The 13,355-nt window shown below is 39.6% G+C and overlaps 1 protein-coding gene across 1 annotated transcript; it reads right to left on the bottom strand.

Annotated features, from left to right (window-relative positions):
• Positions 1–252: 252 nt before the first annotated feature.
• On the bottom strand, positions 253–9,025 carry pfkmb (phosphofructokinase, muscle b). The gene is made up of 22 exons (XM_005924910.3): positions 8,770–9,025; positions 6,485–6,558; positions 5,891–5,968; positions 5,426–5,615; positions 5,042–5,207; positions 4,909–4,953; positions 4,385–4,493; positions 4,198–4,293; positions 4,022–4,114; positions 3,809–3,934; positions 3,563–3,627; positions 3,403–3,466; positions 3,133–3,279; positions 2,918–2,988; positions 2,717–2,804; positions 1,668–1,820; positions 1,403–1,567; positions 1,252–1,313; positions 1,055–1,166; positions 855–954; positions 643–748; positions 253–514 (listed from the first exon to the last, which is right to left on the bottom strand). The coding sequence occupies exons 1-22, from the start codon at positions 8,852–8,854 to the stop codon at positions 373–375; spliced, it is 2,337 nt and encodes a 778-aa protein (XP_005924972.1). The 5' UTR covers positions 8,855–9,025; the 3' UTR covers positions 253–372.
• Between the last annotated feature and the right edge of the window lie 4,330 nt (positions 9,026–13,355).

Genomic DNA, 13,355 nt, shown 5'->3' with positions numbered 1-13,355 from the left:
AAAATGTGATTAAAAGAGTAGAAGAAATCTGATGTAATATTGGACAGCTCTCATATAAAGGGAAACAGTTACAGATAACTGAAAAGCTGTATTTTATATAAACTTTAGATTGAAATAAAGTGACAGGCATTATATTTGGGTGCATAAAATAGACAAAAACCTTTTTTGCACAGCAGCAGCAGCAGCAGTGAGATAAGCAATGAAGGAAAGTGATCACCTTGGGATTTGGTGAAGGAGTCCACTGTGAGACAATTTTTTTTAAATTAATAGCTTTATTTATATTGCACTCTCCTTAAACATGGTTTACAAAGTGCTTTCAAAGAAGACAGTCAGGTCATGTGCCCATGCCTTATAAATAAGCCCACAGCTGAACTACTGATTAACTAAGCCTCTCTTCTTGATGACATGCTCCATTGCAGTCTTTTCAGAGATGTCCAGGCTGACCTTGTACTTGGCCAGGATTTTCAAGATGGGCCTCAGCTTTAGCCACCACTGAGTCTTTGGAATACGATGACTGCAGAGGGAAATCAATGAAATCAAGAGATCAAATTATTGAGTAAATATGTAAAACATTCTTTCTGAAGTTGCATTTAGTTATTTCAGCGCACTAGATAGCAAAAAAGAATAGAAATGTGGTCTCACTCAAAGTCAGTCTGTTCTGACAGTTCTGCCAGAGGCTGAAAAACCAAAGCTCTCTTCCTCATGCCCAACACGCAGGCTGAATCCTGAGAGTTGGCGAAGATGCGACCTTGAGGTTTAAGGTTTAAACAGCACAAGTGGCATTAGCACAGGGAACATCGATGGTCAGCAAGTCAATACAACATTTTGCTTTCTGAGGTATACTAAAATCTCACCATGTCTGTAGCATTCCTTCAGCTTGTCAGTCAACCACAGGACAGACTTCATCCCCATCTTTGTGCCAAAATTCCTGTCAAAAGGACTAGGGGTTCCACCCTGATAACATACAGGTTTCCTTTAATGCATAATATTGAACTGGGTGTCAAATAATGATCTTGGAAACAAAAAACAAGAAGATCTTCATTAAGCAGTTCACCTGCTGCATATGCCCAAGGACGTTCTTCCTGCAGTCAAACACGCCCTTACCCTCCTCTGAGTACAGGTTGAAGATAAAGTCAGTGGTGTAGTTTGCATTGCACTTCTCATTTCTAAAACAAAAGTAGAATAACAGATAAGATATGACCTCCAGTGGTGAACCCTATAAATGTAATAATGTTGATAATTCCCTCAAACCTCAGAATGAGTCCTCTCTTCACTGTAGTCTTCATCTTCTCCACCAGATGTTCCACATTTAGCTACAAATTAATTTTTTTTTTTGAAGTCAAGAATAAGAAACCTGTGTTTAAAAATATCCACATATCCATCAGTGACGAGACAGACAAACCTCTAAGTCATGAATGTTGAAAGGCTCTTCATAAATGTAGGCTGCATCAGCTCCACCTGCTAAACCAGCCGTGGTCGCCAGATAGCCGCAGTATCCTCCCATAGTCTCTATAATGAATACTCTTCTCTTGGTTCCAGCAGCAGATTGCTTGATCCTGTCGCACGTCTACAAATGCAGACACATGAGAAGAGAACAATGTGCTGCATAGGACTTTGATGTTTTGTTGTTTTGTTGTGCTTAAGAGTGTGCCAAATAAGAGCTTTACCATAGTTATGGTGTTGAGGGCAGTGTCAGCACCAATGCTGAAGTCGGATCCAGGAACATTGTTGGACACAGTAGCGGGAACAACAACGAGTGGGATACACAGCTCCTCATATTTCTCTCTAGCTTGCACCAACTGCAGACCTCCCAAAAATGCCTATGAGGAGAAAACAGTAAAAGAATGAGTGTCTGTCGTTCTTGTTTATGTGCTCTCAATGTGGCAGGAAGATACGGAAACAGAGTAGACTGGTTTCATCCACACAGAAACTCACCTCCACATTTGTTGTGGGTAACTGACACTGACCGAGGGTTGGTTTTTTGTGTGTGTGTGCGTGCGTGCGTGTGTGTGTGTGTGTGTATGTTTTGCAATTGCTGTAAACCTGTTTCTGTGCTTGTTTTGGGTTAATTGGAGGTGCATGTACTGGGTTGTGCTTCCACTCTAGTGCACAGATGCTCTACACTACAAGCTCAGCTGTCACATTTTCCTGATTTTCTGTGTAGGCCAGAGCCTACTACATGCTGCAGTCTGAAGGCAACCTACACTGTAAGAGGTCTGGGTTCTATTTTTAACTGTGAAAGTTAAAAATAGAGAGGGTAGCTGACCTATGGAACAGCTGGCTCTAGCTTTGGACTTTGTGTTTTGGGGAATTGGACACTCCCTCATGGGTGCAAATGTAAACACATGTTAAATACGTTATTACTGTGTTAAAGAGATGTGAAATGCTGCATCAAATACATTGTTTGTTTGTTTTCCTAAATGTACTGTTTTGTGTATTAATATTTTTAAATTATAAAAGAAATCAACTTAAGCTTACTCTGATACAACGCATTGAATGGCAACGTTTATGCTAATACTGTACATGGTCCTTTTTAAATAAAACTACTTAATGAATAATAATAATAATAATAATAATAATAATAATAATAATAATAATAATAATAATAATAATAATACCTGCATTTACTCTTTATCCCTGCTCAAACCTAAAATATGTAGGTTATGATGTGAATACCGATCTACCTGTGGCATTATCACAGTCTAATGCTGCTCACCTCAAAGCCTCCGATAATGATCACAGCATGAATGTTGAACTTAGTGATGCTCAGACTGATCTTCTCCATGAACTCCTGAGGCAGGGATCTTCAGAACAGAAGAAAGCCACATGATAACAGATTATATCTCCCTAAGATAAAAGTTATGGAGATGTAAGACCTGTAACACGCACTCTCATTACTGCACTTGTCACCTCTCACCTCTTTGTGCCCAGGAAGGAGCCCCCCTTTCCAGTCCATCCTGCCACTCCAGACCAGCCAATGGGCTCAATCTGTGGAGTCACAGAGCATGTGCTCTATCGTATGTCATGGCTGTGCACAGTTATGGTAAACAGCTGTTTAAATGCTTAAACAGTAAACGGTCCCTGGTCTGTCTTATTTATTTAATTATTATTTTTTGCATGCAATTAGATTACAATTCCATGGGCCAAGCCATCGAAGCCATCATGCACAGCCAACATCTGGTGGCCCTGGAGGAGTCCAGTTCTGACAGCTGAACGGACTGCAGCATTCATTCCAGAACACGGAGCTCCCACATTCAGTATGGCGATGTTGATATTACTCTGGCAAAGAAATATTTACAGAGATATTTGATTTTTATTAAAAATATTTACAGAGAGATATCGTTTTTCAATGAGGCTTAATGACTGAAAGACAATTTATTCGGTAGCACGGCAGTTTCAAACCTTTGCCTCTGGGGGGCGGACATGAGCCAGCATCTTGTAAGTGTTCCAGTTGTTCTCAAAACTCCTGTTGCCAGAAATTAGAACAAAAAAATATGGACATTGAAAAATTATTGCAGCAGATGAGCATTTCGTATTAGCAACACAAAAGTACATGTCTCACTTTCCCCTGAGCTTCACCGCATCATCATACCGCCCCTCAGCCATGGCTGTTGTGACATCTTTAGTCTGATATAGGTGAAGGTGGAAGGAAAACAAAAATCTAGGTCAGATATTCTAAAATATCAACCCCAAAGCCAATTATAGCTTGCCTACAGTATCTCGTACACGTTATATATTACATATTGGATACTTAGAAGATCCCGTGTGTCGAAATCTGACTTTTTGTGTGCTTAGGATCTTAACTCACCACTTGCACACACTCCATGAGCGGAAGTCTGACAGCCATGTTTCCCGACAAGCTGACCACACAAGCAGGAGTATCTGGTGTGGCCTCCAGTAGAGCCATAACTGATTCCACTCCCATTCTGCTTGCCTGAAACACATTTTTTTACACAGTTAACTTTATAAAGAAAACAATACCAGCCGGTGATTCATTGTGAAGATCTTACTGAGACATTACCAGGATTCTATCAAAGGCAGAGGGAGTCCCTCCTCTCTGCACGTGGCCCAAGATGGTTGTGCGGGTGTCAAAACCTAGTTTCTTTGATACCAGCTGTACAGACAGATGATTTATGAGCAGTCCTTCTAACTATAGTTGAGCTTAACGTGGTATTCTGGAGTACTGCCAATACTGACCTGTTTGACATGATCACAGGTGATTGGTTTACCTTGGCGGTCCATCGCTCCCTCTGCAACAATGATAATATTCAAGCGGGTGCCACGGCCTCTTTGCTAAGAGGGACAGAGTAAAACACAGTATCACAATTCACTTTTCATGTATGGACTGTAATGAAGCCAAAGTGAACATGAATGTGAAATCCACCTCTGTTAGTCTTCTGAACAGATGCTCCTCCCATCCATCATCTGGGGGCATCTCTGGGATGAACACCCAGTCAGCACCACAGGCTAGAGCTGTCACCAAAGCCAGGTAACTGGAAACCAAACAAACTAAACCAAGTAATATTTTTTCTAAAACTTTAAAATATCTAACGCTAATATTGGTACATATTAAAATGAGATTTTTGTTGTAAAACTAATTCCTAGAATAATGATAATAACAAACACAATAAAGGAATGTGACCAAGTAAACATAAGATAAAACAAAACAAAACATCGTCCTCAATTTTAGAGATGATATCAAGAATTTGTGGATTGTTTTTAAAGAAACTGGGATGACATAACTTGAACACACATATATCACACACAACTCATCACCTCCATTTTCATCTATTTTGGTGTCAGTGCCATATTCTGTGGTTCCACAGAGATAATGTAATTACAGCTTTGTGACTACTGAACTGACACTTGCACTGACGCGCACAAAACACTCACACAAGCTGTACTTACCCGCAGTGCCTGCCCATTACCTCCAGGATGAAGGTCCTCTGGTGACTGCACAATAACAGATTTTTGGTCAGGAGTTCTGAAATCAGTTGTCTCCTTTGTTCACATTTAAAAATGCGAATGCCTCTGGGCATACCTCTGTGCGGTGGTGGTGATGGCATCCACGATCTCTATGATGCGATGCAGGGCAGAATCAGTGCCGATGGTCATGTCAGTTCCACAGAAGTCATTGTCAATGGAGCCCACCATGCCAACAATATTAAGGTGGGAAGCGGACTTGGCCTCAATTGCCGTGATCTTACCTGAGGACCAAAATGACAAAACACTTGACAAATAGGCTAACAGCAGTAAAATGCACCTTGCCACGTTCCATAACTAGCCCTGTGATTGGCTGGTGATCCAGAATCGGCGCCAGGCATAGGCAACCCTGAACTGGACAAGTAGTTTAGAAAACGATGGATGTTTCATAACAACATGAGTTTATTGTGTCGCTAAGAAACGTGAATTCTGTGTTTCTCACCGGCTTTAACAAGGTCTGCCAGCAGCTCGCTCCACTCTGTTCTGAATTGGTTTGCACCCGTCAAGCTGCCATCACCTCCAATCACACACAGGTTGGTGATGCCCAGCTTGACTAAGTTACAAGCAGCCTTTGTGCGACCCTCCTTGGTTCGGAAGTCCTGACAGCGGGCACTGCCGATCACAGTCCCACCCTGACGTCAGGCAATGAAGAAGGGTTTCAGACCCCGACAAGAATCACAAAGAGGATAATAAGGAGAATGGCAGCTGCAATTATACAAAATCTAAGCACAAATGTTTCATTTCTATTTAGTATTGCAATTTAAAAATGCTGATATTTAGCTGCTAGTTTGATCTACTGCTCTACAGTGTAGCAAAAAGTTAGTCTGTGACCATTTTTTAACATAAAAAACAATAAAACAAACAAAAATGAAAACCCAGCAGTTTTTGCATCCTTGTGTGTTCTCACCAGCTGCAGCATCATTGACACACTCTCCCACGTAGCAGGGCGGATATTGTCTCCTCCATCTACTAGACCCTGGTAACCCTGTTAACAAACAAGAACAATATCACCTCAGTGAAAAGGGTCATATCTTGGATAAAGCTTTGGGCTTAATAACACGGGAATCTTAGTGATTATATAGTCAGCTACTCTACTCCGTCAGTTGATTTTATTATTATGGTGGGGATATTAGGCAGTGGAATATATGCCATATAGAATCAAATAATATTTTTAAATTTTAAAAAGAAAAATAACAAGCACACACGTTTTATTTTATTATATATTTACTGTTAACGGTAGTATTAACGGAATAACAATATTAGGTATGGTAATAATAATAATAATGGATTGGATTTATACAGCGCTTTTCAAGGCACCCAAAGCACTTTACAATGCCACTATTCATTCACTCTCGCATTCATACCTGCAATATTAGGTTTGGTAGTTTTGGTTTGTTGCACAAACATCATGCCGAAACTGAACATACCACCTGGAGCTCTTGAATCTGTGTTTACAATGATTAATCTGAAGAAACCAAATGAAGTTAAAAGCAGAATTTACCTCATGCACAAAGAAGACCTTGGCTCCAGTGTAAATTCCCACTCGGACTACGGCCCTCACAGCTGCGTTCATACCTGCAGGAATAATGTATAGGAAACTTATGACAGCACAAAAGTTTGGTTTAAATTTTTGGGATAGATGCGGCACTTCAGCAACTTCCTGCCTAACATATGTATGTCTAATGATTTAAAGTCTGAGTGGTTTAAAGTTTTGTACCATTGACCACAGCCAGAGGGTTCTGGGTTCAAACCTGGGCTAAAGGTCTTTTGCGTTTCTTGTTCTCCTTGTACTCCCACTGCCATCAAAAACACACAGGAGCAATTCTCCTGTGATTGCCTTTGGCTAAGGTGCTGGGTTACACGTGGAGCTGGCCCCCACATGCTACATGCATGAATATCCACCACTCCTAATCCTACAGATTTTCTATACCTATGGCAGGGATGTCACACTCCTTTTACAATATGGGGGTCATACGGTCCACTTCGATCTCGGGTAAGTTAGATCAATGAAACACCTTTTTCTATCAGTACAGAGATGTTTAACTGCACATTTAATCTTTAGAATAATTTAGTATGAGAAAAAGCAATGCAAAGTCAATTACAACAATATATCCCAGTTTTCTGCATAACAAAGTCGCCACAACTCTTTGGGCATAAATTGTTAGAAATAAAATTGTGTAAAATGACAGAAAAGGTTCTGGTAGCTCATTCTGCAGGCTGTCCTGCAATTATCAAATACGAGTTTATATTTATTAACAAAAATATTCTATTCTTTTATTACTGGACACATTGTTAAAAACAGAAATGAGAATAGGAGTGAAAAAAAAGGAAGGTTTATGTCATTTGTTTATCTATTATGGTGGTATGTAAATGGCCATAAGAGAGGTCTTTATTGATAGGAAAAGCTGTAAAATGCATGAAAATACAGTTAAAAGTTCAAAATGATGCCCTTCTTAAAAACTTATGATAACTGGATTAGCATATTTTCACAACCGATTTTTACACCTCAGCCTCGTGGGGATCAATAAAGAATATTCCACCCTCGCTTGCATTATTTTTAGTTTTACATCAAAGTCTGTCTGGTTGTCTCTAAGTTAGTGTGGTAACTCGAGTAGGCTATTTACTCTTTCCAAGGCACCATTTTCTTTGATAATAATCTGCACTGATTTAGCACAACTAATCTCTGCAAGTATAATGACAGTTCTTTTTTTAGACTTCATATTAACATGCTTCATCAGCTGATAAACACCAAATGGGAGCATCAAGAACCACAGGAGAGCTGATAGCGGTAAACTGCTGGAAAGGAAACTGGGCCTGCGTCTGCTCTTTTGAAGGGGTTGTTTAAAGGACAAGATATGGAAAATTAACTTTAAGGGTGTCAAGAGCATCTCCACTTACGGTGTAAAAAAGGAGAGGAGAGTAAGGAAGAATTGGACTGCACTCCCACTCTATCTCCCCCCTTTACAAACACATGACAGAAAGGTCACGCCTCTAAAATTAGCCCCCATAACAGATACAGTTCTACAGAGAAAGGTGGAAGGAGAGGAGGAAGAAACTTGGTAAATGACATACAAGTTCTAATGAGGATTATGTATTTTAGGTATTTTAGGAAAATAAAGAAAGGTTAGAGATATCCAGTTTTGCACTCTGTTCAAGGATCTTATACATTTGAGATGGAAAAGAAGGAATCATTTGAATAGCTCACTGCCTCACATGCTTACACTACAGGATAGTGTGGGGTCACTGACACGCCTCCCAAAGGTCACAGTGGAGATATTCCTCATCAAGTTAAAGGTCAGGGGAGCATCTATCTCCGTCTGTAGTTCTACCACGTCTGGGTGAAGTCCTTCATGCTGCCCTTTTACATAAGTTATCCATAAGAGTGGATAGCTCAGTAGTTTAACTCTTTAGAAGGAAAATCATTAAATATGATCAGTGAGTAAAAATTTGCGAGTAGTTACAGTCGATATTAAAACAGAGCTGCTGTGGTGATTAAACACGGCAGTGAAGTTTGTCTGGGCCATTCTTAGCACTTTAGCTAAAACTGATTTACAGTGTTAAGTCTAATTCATTGTCATATATGCACAGTTTGTATTCATTATGTTTATTATTTGTCTTTGACAACCAAGAACAGTTTCAAAGACAAGACTTAAATTCTTGACTGTATTGTCACTGCTGATGAGTCCCTAAGTGCTGATTTTCACCAGTCAGATCTGCCACCTGCTGAAACAAAACAACAGCAATACTGCCTGGGCACACCATGCTCCCCGGAGACCATCTACTTACCCTGGGCATCGCCTCCGGAGGTAAGCACGGCAATTGCCCGACCCACTCCCATCTTCGTGGGGTCGGTAGGACTCTGTTGTGCCATGGTCCTGGAGCTGAAGCTGACTGGGAGAAAGAGACCTTGAGTGCAGAAATCCCTGCCACCCTGCTGTACTGTGTACAGTACAAGGAGCCTCTAAGTCAGCCTGCCTGTTATGGAAGGTAGTAACAGTTGCAAAAGTGCACAGCCCAACTATCCTGTTGGCAGACATTCGAGGCACACATAGTTGTGCTTACGCATTTAGACACACACACACGCACACACACACACGCTCTACCAACCCCCCTTCCTCAAAATATGGTTTGCCCCCATGGTGTCCCGTAAGGCCATTGGGCCACAGTACAGCCAATCTAACAATGCCCACCGCCACTGAATAGGAGCATGGCAAGGTTGTACTCTCATGCCAAGTCAGAGGAACGCTGCACAGATCAATGCTTGCGGTGATGGTGTTTACTTTAATTGCAGTCTGGCTTACCAGCATCCTCTGCTGAGAGGTCATCACCACCTGTGGAGGAAGAATTAGAATACAATGTTATCTAAACTATGATCCTACCACAGCTGTATGTGACTTAACTGTACATGAATCACTGGTTATTTTTTTTACAAAAAGCAAACCCATAAGTCACTTTAAAGTGCAAACTGGCATTTCACTCACATGACAGACCCTCTCTACAAAAGATGAGCTTCTCCAGCATTATCCTTCAGCATTTTCTCTCCTATCCATTTTGTAATTTAAAGCATTAGTGATCCCTCTGCAACATCCTCTATCTGTACAATGCAGTTAGTTTACTCCCACAGGCTTTATTTTTTTGTGTTTTGCTACAGGCTGCAGTTGATAGGCTGGCTCCTTAGGAATGAATGCCGAAAAACAAACAAAAAACACACGATTATATATATATATATATTTATAAAATATATTAATATATATAATACATATATATATTATATTATATATTATATATATATTATATATATATATATATATATTATATATATATATATATATATATATAGTATAATTATATATATATATATATTATATATATATTAATTAGTATTTTGTTTATAATAAAAAAAAAGTCTCCTCTCAGTTCAGCCAGTCAATAAGAACCAACAAGACCTCAGGGTATTCCATATAGATGACTACTGCTCACAAAGCCTGTAATTCACACAGCAATTTACACTTGTTTGTATTGTTTGTATGCAAGAAAATGTACAAATCTTCTGCACCACAAAACTGTGCCCATTTTTTTCTTTCACCTGCACACACATTATACCTTGTTAGTCCCCTGTTGTCATGCACAGTTATGAATCAGATGAGTAATTACATGCAGCACAGTATTACACCTCCAACAGATGTGGGTACAGGCTTGTTTGTGTATGAGTCCAGAGGGTTTTTGCAGTTTTTAAAAATGTTTGATGAATCACACCTGAAGAAGCTGAATTAATTGAGGAACCAGCACGGCAGAACGAAATACATTATTTTTGGTCTCCTAAATTAATGTTGAATTAACTATATTGCTATGTGTTAGATGAAAAATGAGACAAAACAAAGCTAGATGAAACTCAATATTTAACACAAATAATAGTTAAACAAACCAATGTGTGGGATGTCAATTTTTGATATCGATGCATGTGTGAATTGATTATATATGAAAAGTAAGGATCAATATGACAACAAGCTAACTGCAACAGTTTGGTCTGTTGCAGTTAGCTTGTTGAAGCTGACTTTAAATAGACGCAGGAGCTGCTATCTGTAAACCTCACAGGAACCCCTCCCCTCCTTTCCCCCATTACTGTGAAAATGCACAGTCATCCTAACTGAATATGTCAAACCGTGTCATTTTTCTGTATTTACTAAGGCATGACAATTTACCAAAATAAAAATAAAAACAACACGTCAAAAGTTCCTGAAAACAAATTCAACCAGTCAACCGGTCTCATACTGCAATTTGAATAAAACACAGAGTGAAACATAGACCATACGGGCCCATCCCAAAACACACAAAGGAACAAATTTTACCTTGGCACTTCTTTCTTAGCCAGAGGAGCAAGCAGGCCAACAGGGTGGCACAAAGAAGCCACAGAGCAATGAGGAGCCCTGAGTGCCACATCCTCCCAGTACCTCTGTTCCTTTGAAACCATTCTGATCTGTATTAATAGCTTTGATATCACTTCTTCATTGTGGAGTAGTGAGCTTCATCGTTTAAGCATGTTGGGTAATCAGATACAAATTGCAAGTGTCTGCAGCAGTCAGACGGCTGGGTGGATATATTAAGATCATATTTTGGTTTGTGTTAACGAGTGAGACAGTGGGTTTAGGCTTCAAAAACAAAAGGGAATTGGTAAAGTGCTAAAATAGTCAGAAGATGTTTAGGATGTTTTTGGCCCCAGTCACTCAGGCCTAGAGACCAGTCAGTTGCTAGGTGAAATTGGTTGCAAAGAGGTACACATTATTGTACCAAAAATCCTCTTTGCAATTGCTTTGGTTCCTAGCAAAATGCCACCTGTAGTTGCCTGTAGTTTGCACTGTAAGAGAAGTTACAACTATAAAATTTATACAAATACTGAAGTCAAAAATGTCCAGTAAAAGCACAGTTACAAGAAATTTTATTAATTATATAAATATGTACTAAATGCAAATCAATTAATGAAACAAAATTTTAAAAAATCCACCAGTCCTGGTGAATATTAGGTTAGGAAATAAGGACATATAAGCTATTAAAATTGCTCCAATACTACTACACACAATTCCAGTACAAAGCCAAGTGGCATCATGATCCACACTGCCCCAAATGTGCACACTGGCTACTGCAAAGAAGCCCTGAAGAAGACAAAGGACCAGGGTTAAAATTCATGTCTGATCTGCTGACAATTAGCAATTGTGACCATTTCTGAAACAAGTAAGCATGCTTATACAACTTTATGTGCACTCGAGCTCTGACTTCAGTTGAAGAGATGAGGCCTGAGCTGAGGAGGAAGGGTCTGATGTTTATCCAGATTTTCTTTTTCCTTCATGTGTTCACTTATTTGGTGAAGGAGACTCCTTCGCCAATGATAAAACATAGGTTTAGTCCTTCATATCTTGAGTTTGAAGGTGCAGACATGAATTAAATTTTCATCCATGGCATGCAAATGCCTACAAATTCTCTTCTCCTCTGCCTTTGGTGTACTACATATGTCGGCTGATCTCTAGCCACATACATAAAACATGACTAGGCAGAATAAAAATGTTCATCTTGGCCACAATATCTAAGGTGGTGGAGCTTCCACAAATGGCGCCCCCTCCTATGTAATTTTGATAGATTAATTCTAAGTTTATGAGGATGCATCAGTTTGTTGGAAGATTTAATTACAAACTAATAAAAAAATAGAATTATTATTTTTTCCGATTAAATAACCTCAAAAAACAACTGTCTGTGCCTTTAAAATTGCCGTATGCCGCAGAGTTGAACTCGCCAGACGATGTATTCTGTAGTTCAGTTCATTCTAACTTTGCCAAATTTATTTAAAGAGGTGACAAACTGGTTTAATGTCTCTCTGTTGGTACAGTATGACATTATAACAGTGGTGTCATGTTAAATGGGGTCAGTGTTTTTTAAACTGATGGCTGACTTTGCAGCCAGCAAGCTATGCAGCCACGTGACAATGACACTGGAGTGGCTCTCATACCAACACAGGTTAAGATTACAGCAGTGAAGCACAGGCAGACTGACAAAGAACATGCATTATACACACAGCTACAGGATATTTTTGAGGACCCCCACTAATATAATGGACACCTCAACCCATAATCTCAGCAGCATACCCAAATGTTTGACGTATCCTAACATTAAACCAAATCTTAACTGTAACACCACGTCCTCACCTTTTTCTAAAAAAAACCTTTCAAGGTCTCAAAGTCTAATTCTGTGTCATAGGAATAGATTAAGACTTTGGGCGCACATACACAACCAGACAAGCTCATGCATCATGATAGTTTAAAAAAGAGCTTTAAGTTAAATGGCTTTCTGTTGTTGTGATTCATCAACTCATGTCATCTGTGAAGGTCACGACTCACAGCAGCCCCTTTAAGAAAACACCTTTCCTTCAGTAAAATGACCTCTAAAGCAGATACATCACTGTGGACAAAAGGCAGCTTTGTGCACCATCTTTTGAAAAATTGTGTGCCCCTGGTGGTTTGAGTGACATGCAGCTCTCTCCAGAGGCGAACCCCAATCAATAGCACCATTTCCAGGTAATCCCTGCTCCTGTCTTCCTGACACTGTTAACACTCACACTGGCTGTAATAAACCAGATGGATCAATACAAGACCAGTTCAACACAAAACACTTCCATCTCAGCTAATGCAGTGATATGTGGACTGGATATCCCTGCAATCTGATCCCTCACCATCTCTAATTATCCAGTTGTCTGTAATATTCTGTAATTTATGTTGTGATTAAGACTGTGATTATCTATCTATCTATCTATCTATCTATCTATCTATCTATCTATCTATCTATCTATCTATCTATCTATCTATCTATCTATCTATCTATCTATC

This window comes from Haplochromis burtoni, unplaced genomic scaffold (assembly GCF_018398535.1).
Source record: "Haplochromis burtoni strain Fernald_Lab_line unplaced genomic scaffold, NCSU_Asbu1 Contig_79, whole genome shotgun sequence".
In the NCBI taxonomy this organism is placed as follows: Eukaryota; Metazoa; Chordata; class Actinopteri; order Cichliformes; family Cichlidae; genus Haplochromis; species Haplochromis burtoni.
The sequence above is the reverse complement of the archived record's forward strand: the minus strand, read 5'-3'. Positions and strand labels throughout refer to the sequence as shown.